General features: G+C 35.7%; 1 protein-coding gene and 1 long non-coding RNA gene across 4 annotated transcripts in view; one reads left to right on the top strand and one right to left on the bottom strand.

Annotated features, from left to right (window-relative positions):
* The window catches only part of LOC115933740 (uncharacterized), a 53,132-nt gene that overhangs the window by 6,177 nt on the left and 28,307 nt on the right, over positions 1 to 18,648 (top strand). The gene's annotated exons all lie outside the window — the stretch shown is intronic.
* The window catches only part of ACMSD (aminocarboxymuconate semialdehyde decarboxylase), a 64,374-nt gene continuing 56,346 nt past the window's right edge, over positions 10,621 to 18,648 (bottom strand). For 2 of the 3 annotated variants that reach the window (XM_019022287.4, XM_031008611.3), the window contains 2 exons: positions 14,227 to 14,325; positions 10,632 to 10,854 (listed from right to left, as the gene is read on the bottom strand). In XM_019022287.4, coding sequence (XP_018877832.1) covers positions 10,792 to 10,854; positions 14,227 to 14,325 — 162 coding nt within the window. In that variant the 3' untranslated portion in view covers positions 10,632 to 10,791. Of the gene's footprint in view, positions 10,855 to 14,226; positions 14,326 to 18,648 lie in introns of all 3 variants that reach the window. The other variant, XM_004032583.5, reaches the window with a different exon arrangement.

Below are 18,648 nucleotides of genomic sequence, written 5' to 3'. Positions count from 1 at the left end.
AGATCTACCATGTGATCCAGGAATCCCCCTGCTAGGTATACACCCAAAAGAAAGGAAATCAGTATATCAAAGAGATATCTGCACTTGCATATTTGTGGTAGCACTGTTTACAATAGCTAAGATTTGGAATGTAAGTGTCCATCAACAGATGAATGGATAAAGAAACTGGTACATATACACAAGAAGTACTATTCAGCCATAAAAAAGAATGAGATCCTGTTATTTGCAACAACGTGGATGGAACCAGAGGTCATTATGTAAAGTGAAATAAGCCAGGCACAGAAAGACAAAGATTGCATATTCTCACTTATTTGTGGGATCTAAGAATCAAAACAATTGAATTCATGGACATAGTAGAAGGATGGTTACCAGAGGCTGAGAAGGGTGGGCGGAGGGACTTGTGGGGATATGGGGATGGTTGATGGGTACAAAAAAAGAAAGTATGAATAAGACCTATTTGATAGCACAACAGGGTGAATATAATCAAGCATATCTTAATTATACATTTCAAAATAACTTTAAAAATGTAATTGGATTGTTTATAACTCAAAGGATAAATGCTTGAGGGGATGGAGATCCCATTCTCCCCGAAGTGTTTATTTCACATCATTGCATGCCTGTATCAAAATATCTCACATACCCCATAAATTATATATACCTACTATGTTCCCACAGAACTTTTTAAAAGATTAGATGGCAAATGAAAAAAAAAAAGAATTCTTAAAGCTCAGCAATAAGAAAATAACCCACTTAAAAAATGGGCAAAAGATCTAAACCGATACCTCACAAAGAAGGTATATAGATGGCAAATAGGCATATGAAAAGATGCTGAACAAATATATAATGGTGCCAGAGGCGTTTGAACCAGAGTGACTCCATTATGAGTAGGGGCTGGGTAAAATAAGGCTGATACCTACTGGGCTGCATTCCCAGCAGGTTAGACATTCTAAGTCACAGGATGAGATAGGAGATCAGCACAAGGTAGAGGTCATAAAGACCTTCCTGATAAAACAGTCTGTGATAAAGAAGCCAGCTAAAACCCACCAAAACCAAGATGGCAATAAAAGTGACCTCTGGGCATCCTCACTGCTCATTATTTGCTAATTATAATATATTAGCATGCTAAATGACACTCCCACTGGCACCATGGCAGTTCACAAATGCCATGGCAACGTCATGGTCTAAAAAGGGATATGGTCTAAAAAAGGGGAGACATGAATAATACACCTCCTGTTTAGCATATAATCAAGAAATAACGATACAAATAGGCAACCAGCAGCCCTCCGGGCTGCTCTGCCTGTGGAATAGATATTCTTTATTCCTTTACTTTCTTAGTAAACTTGCTTTCACTTTATAGATTTACCTCAAATTCTTTCTTGAGTGAGATCCAAGAACCTTCTCTTGGGGTCTGGATTGGGACCCCTTTCCAGTAACAAGGGTATTCTTGGCAACAGTTCATAATTGCAAAAGATTGGAAACAGGAATGTCCATGTGTCGAGGACTGGATGATTATGTACATCTATGTAATCTGTAATTTTCATTCATAGGATCCACCCATTAAAAAGAAAGAGGCAGTTTATACGTGGAATGACCACCAAGTTATTAAGTACCCTGCAAGGTATTTAAAAGGTACCAGAAAGGGCAAATTCTACTGTTTGCTTAAAATGAAAAAGGAATATATACATGTAAATACTTGTATAATCATAGACTGTGTTTGCAAGAATACACACACACAAAACAGATAAAATTGGTTCCTTCTGGGGTGTAGACTGGGAGACATAGGTTGAATTTGATCTGTTTGAACTTTTACATATGTTTGTGTTGACTTTTTAAAAATAAACTTTAATGTTTTTAGGTTGTGAGCAGTTTTTTATTTTCAGAAATGGAAACTTCAATTTACCTTTTTTCAATTTTGATTGGGAAAGATCTTCATAATGGTCTCCTTAAGTTAAACAGATTTAAAGCTGGTATTTGTCTTGGTATGTTAATCTAAAGTGATTACCTTGAATACAGATTTAAGCTTTTTGGTCAGGGAATATGAATTAGGCTGAGCCAGTACTGGCTTTCTTTTTAGGGGATATAGGAGAAGGTACTGTACAAGGGAAAGAGAAAGATGTTGGATGGCTATGAGTGGTTGTTTCTCCTTTGGAATCTGGTGGTGTTGGGAGTGTTTTAAAAAGGTTGTTTTTGGAGAAGTGCTTGCAGTAGATAAGGAAGGAGAGAAAACACTGAAAAGGTGATTTTCCTGAGTGACTTTTCCAGATTCTGGGTTGTGAGCAGATTCACTGTGTAAGCAATATTGTTCCAGGGCCAGGCAATCAAATATGGTACTGAGGAGGTTATTCTCTTTACCTTTGCTTAGAACCTTGTGCTGCTAATGGCATCTGAGAAGAATGTCTGCTGTCACCAAATTACACCCCTGGTATGGACATTGCCAGATTGGTTTGTGAATATATATAAGGCATTTGTTACGGGCTGAATTGTGTCCCAAAAGTCCTAACCCCAAGTAGCTCAGAATGTGACTATATTTGGATGCAGGTTCTTTTAAGTGGGAATTAAGTTAAAATGAGATCATTAGGGTGGGCCCTAATCCAGTATGACTGGTGTCCTAGAAGAAGAGTCAATCATGATGTAGACATGTACAGAGGAAAGACCATATGAAGACACAGGGAGAAGACACCCATCTATTAGCCAAGAAGAAAGGCTCACGAGGATAGTGAAGACTCAAGTCATTGTAGATAGTCACAAATTTGTGAGGCCTTGCCATTTGGATTACACTCAGAACTGCATGAATTCCTAACATACTCGGTGAAGATTGATTTCCAGTTCCTTTCTTTGCTCATTTTAGGAGGAGGACCTGTTTACTTATTTTTATTTTACTATTTATTTATCCAATGAATGCTAGTAGAGATGTTACTATGTGCTAGGAAATTCAAACTGCATAAGTCTGCACACTCGACTTTCCCTTTTATATGTCTCAAAGGCATTAATATTCAATATTTCCCCAAACTAAACTCATAATCCTGTCTTTCCAACCTGGTCTTCTCTCTGTGCCTCTTGTAGTAAAATGGCACTACTTCCAGTTATGCAAGTCCGAAACTCAGGGGTCATCTTTGGTATCTCTAATCCTTATCTCCCGTATCTAACCCATCACCAAAGCCTTTCTGTTGACCCTTATTATCTCTGGAGTCTATTACTTACGTTTCTCCACCAGCAACACTACCACCATCTTGGCCCAAGCTGTTTCACTTAAGCTCCCCTGCAAGCTGTTGTCATCCTGCAGCCTGCCAGAGGAATCTTTTCAAAATTGAATTCTATCCCACAGGAGCAGGATTAAAAAAAATCAGCTCTAATTAATGCCATCCCCTACTTAAAAACCTTCTCATTGCTTTTCTTTGTTGTTGTTGTTATTATTTGTTTTCTTTTGGTATTGTTTTTTGACTTAAAACAAGAGAAATTTATTCTCTCGCAATTCTAAAGGCCAGAAGTCTAAAATCAATGTGTTGGCAGGGACTATGGTTTGAATGATTGTCCTCTCCCAAACTCATGTTGAAATTTAATCCCCAATGTGGCGGTATTGAGAGGTGATTGGGTCATGAGGGCAGAGCCCTCATGAATGGATTAATAGGTTAATGGATTAATGGGTTATCGTGGTAATGGAACTGGTCGCTTTATAAGAAGAGGAAGAGACTGGAGCTAGCACGTTCAGCTCCCTTGCCATATGATGCCCTGTACTATCTTGGGATTCTGCAGAGTCCCCACCAGTAAGAAGGCCCTCACCAGATGTGGCCCCTCAACCTGGGACTTCTCAGCCTCTGTAACTCTAAGAAGTAATTACTGTTTCAGGTATCCTGCTATGAGCAATGAAAACTGGACTAAAACAGCAGGGCTGTGCTCCCTGTGAAGACTATTGGGGAGAATCTGTTTCTAGGCTCTTCAGCTTTTGGTGACTATAGGCCTTTCTTGGCTTGTGACCGTAAGACTCCAATCCATGCTTCTTTGCTTCCAACTCTTGTTTTTTTTTTTAATTTTTAATTTTTGTGGGTGCATAGTAGTATGGGGTACATGAGATATTTTGATACAGGTATGCAATGCATATTAATCACATCTTGGTAAATTGGGTATCCATCCCCCTCATGCGTTTATCCTTTGTGTCACAGACAACTCAATTATATACTTTTAGTTATTTTTAAATGTATAATTAAATTATTATTGACTATAATAGTCACCTATTGTGCTATCACATATGAGGTCTTATTCATTTTTTCTAACTACTTTTGGTACCTGTGAGCCATCCTCATTCCCCAATTATCCACTCCAGTCTCTAGTAATCATCCTTTTACTCTTTATGTCTGTAAATTCAATTATTTTAATTTTTGCTCCCACAAATAAGTGAGAACATGCAAAGTTTGTGTTTCTGTGCCTGGCTTATTTCACTTAACATAATGACCTCCAGTTCCATCGTTGTTGCAAATGACAGGATCTCATCCTTTTTTATGGCTGAATAGTACTCCATTGTATATATGTACCACAGTTTGTTTAATCATTCATCTGTTGATGAATACTTAGGTAGCTTCCAAATCTTGGCTATTGTGAACACAGCTGCAACAAATATGAGAGTGCAGATATCCTTTTGATATACTGTCTTCTTTTCTTTTGGGTATGTACCCAGCGGTGGGATTACTAGATCACATGGTAGCTCTATTTTTAGTTTTTTGAGGAACCTCCAAACTGTTGTCCATAGTGGTTGTACTAATTTACATTCCCACCAACAATGGACAAGAGTTCCCTTTTCTCCACATCCTTGCCAGCATTTGTTATTGGTTGTCTTTTGGAAAAATGCCATTTTTACTGGGGTGAGATGATATCTGACTATAGTTTTGATTTGCATTTCTCTGATGAGCCATGATACTGAGGACATTTTCATATGCCTGTCTACCATTTGTATGTCTTCTTTTGAGAAATGTCTATTCAAATCTTTTGCCCATTTCAAAATCAGATTATTAAATTTTTTTCTTGTAGAGTTGTTTGAGCACGTTATAGATTCTGGTTCTTAATCCCTTGTCAGATGGGTAGTTTGCAAATGTTTTCTCCCATTTGTGAGTTCTCACAGCTTTTCAACATATAAAATTCCTAAACTGACTTATGGCCTCACATGAGCTTGTCACTTTTTACCAAGAATGTCTTCCTTTGTCATCTTCAGCCACAGTGGTTTTCTTTCTTGCTGTGTTCTCTCCTGCCTGTTCCGTGGTGAGCAGATCTGTGCAAACCCACCCCCAAGGTAAGAGGCTGAAGAAAGAGGCTGACAAATTCAGTTTCTCAGAAAGAAATATTTAATAGGCTCTTACAAACAGAAGTGATATCTGGGATAACCATGCAATGGTGGGTCCCTGCATTCACTGTCCAGAAAGTATCCTTTGTATGGCAAGCTGATTACATCTCAGACTTCCTTGCTGAAACTCATGACTACTGGGGAGGTTAGATAAGCATCTTTATGCAGGGCTATGTATGCTACAGGCATTGCTTAAAGACCTTGCTGCAGAACACCTTGGTATGCTGTGGTCAAACATCAGTTATCATGGCGAGTCTCCTTCCAGATGGAGTCACTCTTGCCATACAATGGCTGTTTTCCTACACAGACACAAGGCTTTCATTTATCCTGTTTCTCCTGCCTGGAATACTCTTCCCTTCCCTTTTTTACCTTTTAGCTGTTGTTTGCTTTCAGATCCTAGCTCAAGCAAAACTTTTTTCTGAAAAATCTTTCTCCGACTCTGACTAGGACAAATCCTTTATAATAAGCTTTCTACATACTATGTGCCTTTCCTTCTTAGCTCCTGTTGTGGTAGCAATTTTCTATTGATTTGTTGCTTACTTGATACATGTCTCCCTAACTAGATTATAAGCACAACTGAGGGCAGGAACCATGTTTGCTTTTTTCATACTCTCAGAATCTAGCATGGTTCTTGGCCCATAATAAGTCCTAAATAAATTTTGTTGAATGCATGAGTGAATGAAGACTTAGGTCATCCCTCAAGAAAGTCCAGTCTAGAAGGCAGATAGGAATCACAACTCAAAATGAGAGGTGTGCTCTGTTAGAGATAGCAGTACATTTTTTTTTTGTTTTTGGTTTTTTGAAAGGGGAGTTACTGAGCGATGAAATCCCAAAGCCTAGAAACCAGCACTTTAGGTCCTGAGGAATTTTAACAGAGAAAGTAATATAATCAAATACATACTTTGGACATTTTTCTCTGGCACCAAGGTAGAAGATGTGTTGTACCAGACTAAGCCAAGGGGCAGGGGTACAAATAAGGGATTATTTCAATATCCTGCTGAGAGATGAAGACCTGAATTTAGTTGGAAGCCATATGGAGGAAAGAACAGATAAGAAATAAAAGATATAAAATGAGTTGAATCTTTTGGATTTAATGGTATATTGATACGGGTGAAGGAGAAGGATTTGCCCATTTCAAAATCAGATTATTAAATTTTTTTCTTGTAGAGTTGTTTGAGCACGTTATAGATTCTGGTGACTGCTCATCAGAGAAATGCAAATCAAAACTATAGTCAGATATCATCTCACCCCAGTAAAAATGGTCTACAAGACCATTAGTTGTACTAATTTACATTCCCACCAACAATGGACAAGAGTTCCCTCTTTGTGACTGCGTGATGCCATTCATCAGGTTGGGACTGTAAGAAGTGGAATTAAATTTTGGGATAAAAGGGATTGAGTTATATCTGAGGCATATGGTTCTACTGAATACCGTAGTATTGTAGCTTTGATTTTGTGTGTGTGTGTGTGTATGCCTAAAGCTGTTAGGACTTCTTGAAACATTGTCTGCTCTTGACTCCTGAGTATATTTTCCTGGTTTTCCTCCTACCTCACTGGCTACTCTTCTGTGCACAAAGCTGGTGCCTTCATCTAACTTTCTTTTTTTTTTTTGAGACAGAGTCTCGCTCTGTCACCCAGGCTGGAGTGCAGTGGCACGATCTCGGCTCACTGCAACCTCCGCCTCAAGGGTTCAAGTGATTCTCCTGCCTCAGCTTCCCGATTAGCTGGGATTACAGGCACGTGCCACCATGCCCGGGCTAATTTTTGTATAGCCTTCATCTAACTTCTAAGTGTTAGTGAATCCCAGGAAATAGGCCTAGGGTCTTTTGCGTCTCTACTCTACTTTTTCACCAGGTGATTTCATCCAGTCTCATTTCTTTAAATACCTTTTATACACTGGTGATTTTTCCCTAGCCTCTCTCTTGAGCTCCCCAGACTAGAACACTCAAGTGCTTACTTGACATTCCTACTTAAATGTCTAAGAGGCATCTGAAATATAACAAGTCCAACTACAGAACTGTTGATTCTCTTTCCTCTCAAGACTGTTTCTCCCATAGTCTTCCTCATTATGGTATATGGTAATAAATCTACCCAGCTGTTCAAGTGAAAAGCCTGGGAATCAAAGCACCTATGTTTAAAGTATGGATGCATTTAACACCATTAACTACTGTTAAATCATCTCAAAGCTTAAATGTCACCAGGAGTATGTGCCCAGGAAAGTCCTAGTTAGAAAACCCTCTTTACACCCAGATTAAAGAGGAATTCAATCATCTTTTCTTCTAGTACCTGCATAGTTTAATATTTTAGAGTTAAATCTTTGATCCAATCAGAGTTGTAGTTTATCCATATGATTTGGGAAATGAATCAAATTTTATTGCAGTATTATTTATAATTGCAAAACATTAGGAATTATTTAAATGTCCAAATATAGGAGACTGATTGACAAAAGCATGGTGTGCACATGTGTACACACACTTCACATTCACATGCCCAGGAGTCAGCCTTGATTTCTTTCCTCCCCTTCCTCCCTCTTCCTCACATTTAGTCCATCATTAAATGCTGTTCGTTCTGCCTACAAACATATCTCATGATCCCCATTCTTGTATTTGTGCCTGAGTCACCATCATTTCTTGCCTAGCCTCCAACTTCCTTTCTTGACTCCCTTTAACAGGTCTCTACAAAGCTGTTAATGTATATGGGTTTCTTTTTTCTTTTTTTCCTCCTCTCCTCTCCTTTCTTTTTTCTGAGACAGGGTCTCACTCTGTCACCCAGGCTGGAGTGCAGTGTCATGATCCTAGCTCACTGCAGCCTCGAACTCCTGGGCTTAAGCCATCCTCCTATCCCAGCCTCCTGAGTAGCTGAGATTACAGGAATGAGCCACCACACCCAGCTAATTAAAAAACATTTTTTTTTTTTTTGTAGAGATTGCTGTGTTGCCCAGGCTGGTCTCAGTCTCCTGGCTTCAAGTGATCCTCCTGCCTCAGCCTCTCAAAGTGTTGGGATTACTGTTGCAAGCCACTGCACCCTTCTATTTTTTTTTGTTTGTTTTAAAAGAATAACATAAGTCCGAGCATGTCACAGACCTATTAAAAAGTCTCCAGTGGTTTCCTATGAAACAATATAAAAATCTTGGGCAGGCATGGTGGCTCATGCCTGTAATCCCAGCACTTTGAGAGGCTGAGGCGGGAGGATCACGAGGTCAGGAGACTGAGACCATCCTGGCCAACAGGGTGAAACCCCGACTCTATTAAAAAAAAAAAATTAGCTGGACCTGGTGGCGCGTGCCTGTAATCCTAGCTACTCAGGAGGATGAGGCAGAAGAATCACTTGAACCAGGGAGTCAGAGGTTGCAGTGAGCCAAGATTGCGCCACTGCATTCCAGCCTGGCGACAGAGTAAGATTCTGTCTCAAAAAAAAAAAAAAAAAAAAAAAAATTAGCTGGACCTGGTGGCGTGTGCCTGTAATCCTAGCTACTCAGGAGGCTGAGGCAGGAGAATCACTTGAACCAGGGAGTCGGAGGTTGCAGTGAGCCGAGATTGCGCCACTGCATTCCAGTCTGGCGACAGGGTAAGATTCTGCCTCAAAAAACAACAACAACAACAACAACAAAAACTCAACCCTTGACCATGATCTACTGATCTAGCCAACTTTTTGGCTTCCTCTCCTGTCTCCCTTCCTTGCTCACAAACTTGTCACGAGGTTTCTTGCCTCAGAACCTTTGCATTTTCTTCACTGTTCTATCATTCAAATCTCAGTTGAAAGTCCTCTTTAAAGAGGCCTTCTCTGACTCTACAATTTAACATTTTACCCCCCATCTTTCTCCTAGTCACTACCACATTTTCGTTTTAATTTCTTCATAGTGTTTATCAGTATAAGAAAAATTTCCTTCTTTCTTTCCTCCTTCTGTTCCTCCTTTTATTCCTCTTCTTCTTCTTCCTTACCTTATTTATGTTTCTCACTCTTCAGATTGTAGGTTTTGTCAGAAAAGGAATTTTATCTTTTTTGTTTACATCTATACCCCCAGTGCCTGGAGCATTCCTATAGTCCTGGCACATAGAAAACATGTGAATATGAATATATCCATTCACTCTGCATGTGTATGTGTGTGTATGATATTGAATAAAGTGATTGGGTTACTTTTTATAATAAAACAATCATTAAATGCTGTATTCAGAGTGCTCAAATATAGAATATTTGAAAAGGTGTGGACTTTATCCCCAAAGATTGGGGAAGGAAAAAATAACATATGGTTCATGTTGTTGCTTTGTTCAACTTTGTTTTCCTTTTTGGGCAGATTGGAGCAATAAGCAGATGGTGGGTGGGTAAAATCCTAGAAAGAAATGGTGGGGGGTGGGGTGAGAAGGAGGTGGGGCAATGAACTATATAAAGTGAAAATAATGGCGTGAGCATAGTGAAGTAAGAGTTAGATCTCATCTTTATTCTGGAGAGGGGTCAGCACACATTACATGTCAATACTCAACTCTTGATTTTCTAGATGAATGGAAGGGAAAATAATGAATGAATCCATGCTTGATTTTGGAATTCAGCCAGAGGCAGATGAACCATAGATTTCATCACCCATCCCGGGACCAAGTTCCTTTTCAGCAGCCCAAGTGGGACCATAAATGAAATGGGTAAAACAAGGCTACCCTGGTATTGCCCTATTAACTTTCCATAGTTAGCTTTATACATTCTGCTCAGTATTTTAAAATCAAAAGAGCTTCTGGTAGGAGTAAATTTATAGACAAAAACTTTTAAAATGGATGTCTCATTCAGTCTGAAACCACAGCTGTGTTCCCATAGTTTTGCCTTCCTGTTTCCCATTCTCTAACCCTAAAAATTCCTTATTCATCTCCTGGACTCTCATGTTCCACCCTCTGTGAAGATCTGCTCCACAGTTTTAGACCAAAGTGAATTCCGCTTAATGAAACTTCTTTGACACTCAAAGTTGTTAGCTTAGTAATTATTCCATGAACGTCTCTTACCTCCTTAATTGGTCTGGAAGCTCCCTGAGGTTATGGATATCCTATATTCATGTTATTTATTTTGTGGAGGCTAAAGCATTCCCAGCCCAGTTCTGGGCTAATGGTAGGTGTTAAAGGCGGGTGGAACAGGTTATTTGAGTCCAAGTCACATATCTTTGTTCAAAATGGACAACCTACCTAAGTCCTCTAGGATGAATCTTTCTCCATATAAATCATTAATGACATTTTATTTTGTATTTCTCCAGATTAATTAAAAGAGCACTGGGAAAATCATTTTTTATTTGCACGTGAAATAATGTACTGCTTTTCAGAATGAAAACACAAATCATTTTTATTATGAATAATTTAGGATATTTGGGACATTCATTTCTGAGTAAAATAGTTCAAAATAGGATTTTGTTGATACCTGTTGATACATATTTAGAAACAAAAATGAGATATCCTTTTGAAAGTTTGCCTTTGTAGTAAATTCAGTCATTCAAATTGTTTTCTCTCAAGACCCAAAAATGCCAGGGCATTGCTGGCTTTGAGTTTATTCTGAAAAGAAAAGAAAATATTTTAAAGCATTATTGGTTGTTTTTTAAGTACTTTTAAGTACTACATTGATCAGGTTTAAAAAAATCAGCTCCCCAATATGAGAGAAAAATACTAGCAGGTTATACAGTGAATCTCTTACCAAAATCCTCTTGACCTATGTTTTGCCCCGCTATTTGAAATCTAAATCTGAAACTTGATTGTAGGGGGAGAGAAGAGACTTATAAAGGGGAGAGCCCTCCTTAGGAGGTGCTCTTGTTTGGAAACTGGACCCTCTAACAGGTTGGATCTTAAGGACCATTTGGAGGCAAATACAGAGAAAAGGTACAGTTAGGTCTGTGGGACAAGAGGGCTGCAAAAGGTGCTCAAAAGTCATCCAGCCATCCCCCAGCTGCTAGACATATGTGTTGTTGTTTTCACATGGCCCTAAATAAAAGTTAAGCTTTTTCAGAGCAAGAGAAGTGATATAAATGAAGGGTCTCAGATGAGGGTACAAATCTGTACATCTTAAAATTTTCACATAAGAAATGGACTCCCCAGCTATAAACTGTATCAACTCTGCTGAAAGAAGAGATTTAAGAAGTAACTTTGTGATACCCTAACTGATTTGTTTATCCAGCTTGCAAAGGACAGGTATGTAGCTGAGGATGGAAGAAATATATGGGGTTGTGTGACATCCATACCATTAATGTGTCCTTCTATATTATGACCACTTCAGGGTTCTTACACAGCCTTGAAAAGTGGGTGATTTGAGGCAGGACCTCTTACTCAGGGTTCTTCCCCAATACATACTTAGGCCATCCTCCTCTAGAGGAAGATTTCAGAAGTGACTATTGCTGCTAGGAGGAACCATGTGCTTTACCTTTTAAGATAGCTTAGTACCATGTATCCTTTGAGGGAGGTACCCTTCAGAGTGTTGGATGGAGATCTGATCCTAGAGTCAAGGGATTTGGGATCGCATCCATACACTATAACCCACCAGTTATATTGCCTTTGGCAAGTCACTCAACTCCCAAGTCTTGTTTTCTTTCTCCACATCTTCATGGTAGAATGCATCTGCCTATATACAGCAGTCCCCCCTTATCTATGAAGGATACATTCCAAGACCCTCTGTGGATGCTATATAGAATCCTATATATACTGTGCACAAATTACTTTTTCTTTCTTCACAGTTTCACAGATAGAAGATGCATTCTTACAAAGTAAGATCTTAGCAACCTCAACATATAATTTTTCTTTCTTTCCTTATTGAGTTGAGAACTTTCACCTTTTCACTTAAAGGAAGCACTTTACAGCTTCTCTTGGGCATATCTGAATTGCCAGCATTACTACTCTTGTGCTTTGGGGCCATTATTAAGTAAAATAAGGTGAGTTGAGCACAAGCATGGCAATATGGCGACAGTCCATCTGATCACCAAGATGATACTAAGTGACTAATGGGGAGGGAGTGGATACAGCATGGAGACCCTGGGCAAAGGGATGATTCACATCTTGGGCTGGAGAGAGCAGGACAGTGTAAGCTTACACCATGCTACTCAGAATGGCATGTAATTTAAAACTTATGAATTATTTCTGGAATTTTCCATTTAATATTTTTGGACTGTGGTTGACTGGGGTAAGAGAAACTGTAGAAGGCAAAACTGAGGATAAGGGGGGACTGCTATACCTTCCAAAGTTGTACTTATCAAATGGATTTATTTATTTTATTTTAAATTTCTTTAGTGGTATTTACCTTCGCATGGTTCAAAATTCAAAATGCCTAAAATAGATACTTCATTCCACTACTGCCATCCAACTACCTTTTTCTTCCCAGAGTTTGATCAGTTTCTTGTTTATGTTCCAGAGATATTTTATGTTTATACTCCATAAGCAAATACTTATATTCAGGCATATAAAGATTCTTTTTCACAAAAGATGTATTGGATCTACAAATGGAAGTATACTATACAAATTGTTTTATACCTTGCTTTTTAAAATTTAATGTATCTTGGAAATTGATTCCTAATTTATTTATGGTGGCATAATTTCCATTGTGTGGATATATTATGATTTATTTAACTATTCCCCTAAAGATTGTTTTCAGTATTACAGCGTTACAATGAGTACCCTTGTACAGAATGTCATTGTGAATTTGTGTTAGTATAAAGCCTTTATGCAAGATTACAGAAAAAACTTGAAAGTGATAAGCACATAAGAATAAACAATAAAAGGCATGTAATAATAATTACTATTATTCCATTAAGTTTTTAATCAGGATATGTGGGTCATCTGGTTTCTGTTTAATTTTGGTTAATAGAAAGTTTTTCATTTTCAACCTTTGTTGTTTAAAAAAAAGATAAAAAATGTCTTTATGACAGCTTCCTACTTTAGGAAGGAAGTGGGTAAATATTTAACAATATTTAGTAGGTAATATTTAACAGTTCAAGACTTTTAGTGCCAAAAGGGACACTTTGTGTATAAAATAGTCTAAGGTTTCCCAGTTAATAACTTGTAACTAGTATACTGAAGAATGAATTTTTCTTGGCATCTGTTAATGTACTTTAAGCCTATTGAGAAGATTTGATGAACAATATCTTTAATAGTTAAGGCAGAGAGAGTTCAAGATAACTTTTGGATTCTAGTTTAGAAGAAAGCCAAGAATTATGCAAAAGGATTACAACTAAAAGTTTTGTAAGATTTATTAAGAGTTTATATATTCTCATATTGTTATTTTTGGCCATCCCTGACTCCTGGGAGTGATGGGCAGTGAAGGTCTTAGGAAGAACTTATTTTTTTGGAGGATGGGGGTGTGGAAGGAGTGGCAAAGGAGAGGGAAACTGAAGACACTGCATCTCATTTTAAACTCATCTTGGTTTAGGAGTCTAAGGGGTAGACTAGGTAATGGTAGCATTATAGCACATATTAGTATCATTTACCTGCCTTAAAAGTCAAACGCCGGGAAAAAAATAAAGTCTAGTTACTTAAAGCATCTGATTCCTTGGATCCTTTTAATCAAGACTTTAGTTTCATTATCTAAATAACTAGAGTTATTACAACTTTTGAGATTGGTAGATTTGTAACAGAAGTAATATAGAAAAAGTTTAGACATTTTTCCTATGATCTATCTAACATGCAGGCATATTTTATTGTCATATCCTTCTATACAACTTTCTTTCTTGGGTTTATGAATTTAGTTGTACTAGGCTGACTTTCAGCTTTGTCATTTTTTTTGTCCTTTAATAGTTTAGCTATTTATGGAGATAGAGTAATAGTTTTAGGGAATTCAGTGTAATGGTTCCTCTGTTCTTTGTTTTCGTGTATCAAAGTGCTCTGAAACCAAACCCAATTAGAGCAGGAAAAGTCAGTAAGAAAGCCGTGAAGTAAAAGACATTATACCTTTGTTTCTTCATCAAATTCTTCCATGGACTCTATTAGTTTCCCAGGTTCCAGCTCACCTAGTGGAAAGGGGTAATCGGTTCCCAAAATGACTTTATCCTAAAAAACAAAATATATATTTCTCCGTTGTTTTGTAGAACATGAAAGAGCCTCCTGTAAACAATTATGTTTACTTATTACAAACATTCCTGTCATTAAAATAACACATTTTTTCCTGATTAATAGAAACATAAAACTTGTCTAAAATTTTAAAAAGATTTAATGGTTCAAATTTTATTCTGACTTTTTTTTTCCAGCAGGTGTCACTATTAGGTCTCTTTGTTGCAAATCAACCCCATTCTCTCTTTTTAAATAACTGAAATATAGAATACTGAAATATAAGAAATTGATATTTATTTACTAAAATATATATATTCAGATGAAATTAAGGGATTCTGTCTTTCTTAGAATGATACACTGCAATTGATTCCACAGTTTTTCAAAACATACTATTAACAGAGTAGGAAAGGAAACATAAAAAACAAATAACTCGATAAAAAGTAAAACAAAAACAAAAACAAAAACAAAAAATAGAAAAAGAAAATCCCCTATCTCTGGATCAGTTCCTATAAACAATTCCTATAAACTGGATCATAAGTTTTTGAACAGTATAGCTTTGAATTTCCATTTGACACTTTATACAATAAAATACGTAGGCTTGTCAATCTACAAATATATTAAGCAGTGTGTCAGGCAATGTGCTAGAATTTAGATGTACCTTTGTCAACAAAACAGACATGGTTCCTTTTCTGAAGGAACTCATAATCAAGTGAGAAAGATATTATGTCAATAATGGCAATTTATCAAAGTAAAATAAAATAAAAATTCAAACCAGAAATTTTACTTCTCAAAATGTATTCCACTCATACACTTGTGCTGGAAAGATATACAAAGAAATAAATTGCAACATTATTTGGAACAGCAAAAGTCTGGCCAATTAAATTACAGAATATCTCCAAATAGAAAAGAATAAAGAATACTTACATATGCTGAAATGGAATAATCTCCAAGTTACAGTGTAAAGAAGAATGATCTTGAAGTTATAAAGAGAAATAAAGAGTCTAGAACAATGTGTCTGCTATGCTTTGATTTCTGTTTTCAATGAGGTACCTATAGACCCACAAATATATGTTTGTATATATACAGTCTATATCAGGAATGGTATCTAAGAAACAAATAACATTAATTTCCTCCATGGAGTAGGACTAGGGCTTGGGGGGTCAGAATATCCCCTTTTCTTTTTTTTTGAGATATAATTCACATACCATAAAATTCACCCCCTTTGAAGTGTATAATTCAATGGGTTTTAGTATATTCATAAGTTTGTGTAATCATTTCCACTAATTATAGAATGTTTAAAAAAATTTTATTCATTTTATATAACCACAGATTTTTGTCACCTCCAAAATAAACCCTGTACCGATTAGCAGTGACTCCCCATTCTTTTCTCCCTCCAGCCCTTGGAAAACACTAATTTACCCTCTGTGTCTCCAGAATTGCCTGGTCGGTACATTTCACATAAATGGAATCACATAATATGTAGCCTTCTTTCATTTAGTTTAATGTTTTCAAGGTTCGCCCATGTTATTGCTTGAATCAATACGTACCTAAGAGTGGAAGTGCTGGCGCGTATGGTAAGTCCATGTTTAACATTTTGAGAAACTATTTTCTACCATGGCTGCAGCTTTCTACATTCCCACCAGCATGTATGAGGGTTCCAGTTTCTCCAGATCCTCGCCAACATTGGTTATTCATCTTTTTGATTATGGCCATCTCAGTAGGTATGAGGTGGTATCTCACTGTAGTTTTTATTTGTATTTCTCTAATAAGTAATTATGTTGAACATCTTTTCATGTGCTTGTTGGCTATTTGTATCTCTTCCTTGGAGAAATGTCTGCTAAGATCCCTTGTGTACATTCATGTCCATTTTGTTATCTTTTTATCATTGAGCTATAAGAGATCTTTGTGTGTTCTGAATACTAGAGCCTTATAGATACATGATTTGCAAATATTTTCTCCATTCTGTGAGTTGTCTTTTTTACTTCGTTGGTATTGTCTTTTGAAGCACAAAAGTTTTAAATTTTGATGAAGTCTTCTTTATCTATTATTTTCTTTGGATGCTTGTACTTTTGGTGCCACAGCAAAGAAACTATTGCCTAACCCAAAGTCACAAAGATTTACACCTATGGTTTCTTCTAAGAGTTTGTGGTTTTAGTTCTTCAATTTAAGTCTTTGATCCATTTTGAGTTAATTTGCATGGTGTAAAGAAGGAGTCCAACTTTATTTATTTTTTTTACATGTGGATATCTACTCTTATCTCACTATCATATGTTGAAAAGACTATTCTTTATCACACTGAACTGTATTGGCACCCTTGTTGAAAGTCAGTTGATCTTTATGTCTGTCTTTAGGCTAGTCCCATAGAGTCTTGATTACTGTAGTTGTGTAGAAAGTTTTGAAGTTGGGAATGTGACTGTGCCAATTTTGTTTTTTCTAGATTGTTTGGCTATTCTGGATCCCTTGCGTTTTCTTTTTTGAGACGGAGTTTCACTCTTGTCACCCAGGCTGAAGTGTAATGGTGCGATCCTGGCTAACTGCAACCTCTGCCTCCCGGATTCAGGCAATTCTCCTGCCTCAGCCTCCCAAGTAGCTGAAATTACAGGCGCACGCCATCACACCCAGCTAATTTTTGTATTTTTAGTAGAGACAGGGTTTTGCCATGTTGGCCAGGCTGGTCTCAAACTCCTGACCTCAGGTGATCCACCCACCTTGGCCTCCCAAAGTGCTGGGATTACAAGTGTGAGCCACTGCACCTGGCCCCCTTGTGTTTTCATATGAATTTTTGGATCAACTTATCAATTTTTGCCAAAAAAAAGACATCTGGAATTTTGATAGCAATTGCATTGGATCTGTAGATCAATTTGGGGGGTATTGCCAGTTAGCAACATTAAGTTTTTGAATCAATGAACATGGAATGTCTTTTCATTTAGGTCTTCTTTAATTTTCTTCAACAATGTTTTGTAACATATGTATAATATATGTATAATATATTATATGTATAATATATATGTATAACATATATAATATGTTATGTATAACATATATAATATGTTATATATAACATATATAATATGTTATATATAACATATATAATATGTTATATATAACATATATAATATGTTATATATAACATATATAATATGTTATATATAACATATATAATATGTTATATATAACATATATAATATGTTATATATAACATATATAATATGTTATATATAACATATATAATATATAATATATTATATAACATATATAATATATTATATATAACATACATAATATATAATATATTATATAACATATATAATATATTATATATAACATACATAATATATAATATATTATATAACATACATAATATATAATATAATATGTTATATTATATATTATATAACATATATAATATATAACATAATATATAATATATTATATAACATATATAATATATAACATAATATATAATATATTATATAACATATATAATATATAATATAATATGTTATATTATATATTATATAACATATATAATATATAACATAATATATAATATATTATATAACATATATAATATATAATGTAATATGTTATATATTATATAACATATATAATATATAATATAATATGTTATATATTATATAACATATATAATATATAATATAATATGTTATATATTATATAACATATATAATATATAATATAATATGTTATATATTATATATTATATAACATATATAATATATAATATAATATGTTATATATTATATATTATATAACATATAATATATATTACATATGTTATATATATTATATTACATATGTTATATATGTTATATATTACATATGTTATATATGTTATATATAATATATGTTATATATGTTATATATAATATATGTTATATATGTTATATATAATATATGTTATATATGTTATATATAATATATGTTATATATGTTATATATGATATATGTTATATATAACATATATATAACATAAAACATATATTATTTATATATTATATATGTTATATATATATAATATATATATATTTTTTTCATTTTTGAGATGCAGTCTTACTCTGTTGCCCAGGCTGGAGTGCAGTGGCACGGTCTCAGCTCACTGCAACCTCCACCTCCTGGTAAGCTATTCTCCTACCTTAGCCTCCCTAGTAGCTGGGATTACAGGTGCATGCCACCACACCCGGCTAATTTTTTTGTATTTTTAGTAGGGATGTGGTTTCACTGTGTTAGCCAGGATGGTCTTGATCTCCTGACCTCATGATCCACCCGCCTTGGCCTGCCAAAGTGCTTGGATTACAGCAG

The sequence above is a fragment of the Gorilla gorilla genome, chromosome 11, assembly GCF_029281585.2.
Source record: "Gorilla gorilla gorilla isolate KB3781 chromosome 11, NHGRI_mGorGor1-v2.1_pri, whole genome shotgun sequence".
In the NCBI taxonomy this organism is placed as follows: Eukaryota; Metazoa; Chordata; class Mammalia; order Primates; family Hominidae; genus Gorilla; species Gorilla gorilla.
This window is presented reverse-complemented; position numbering and strand designations above follow the sequence as displayed.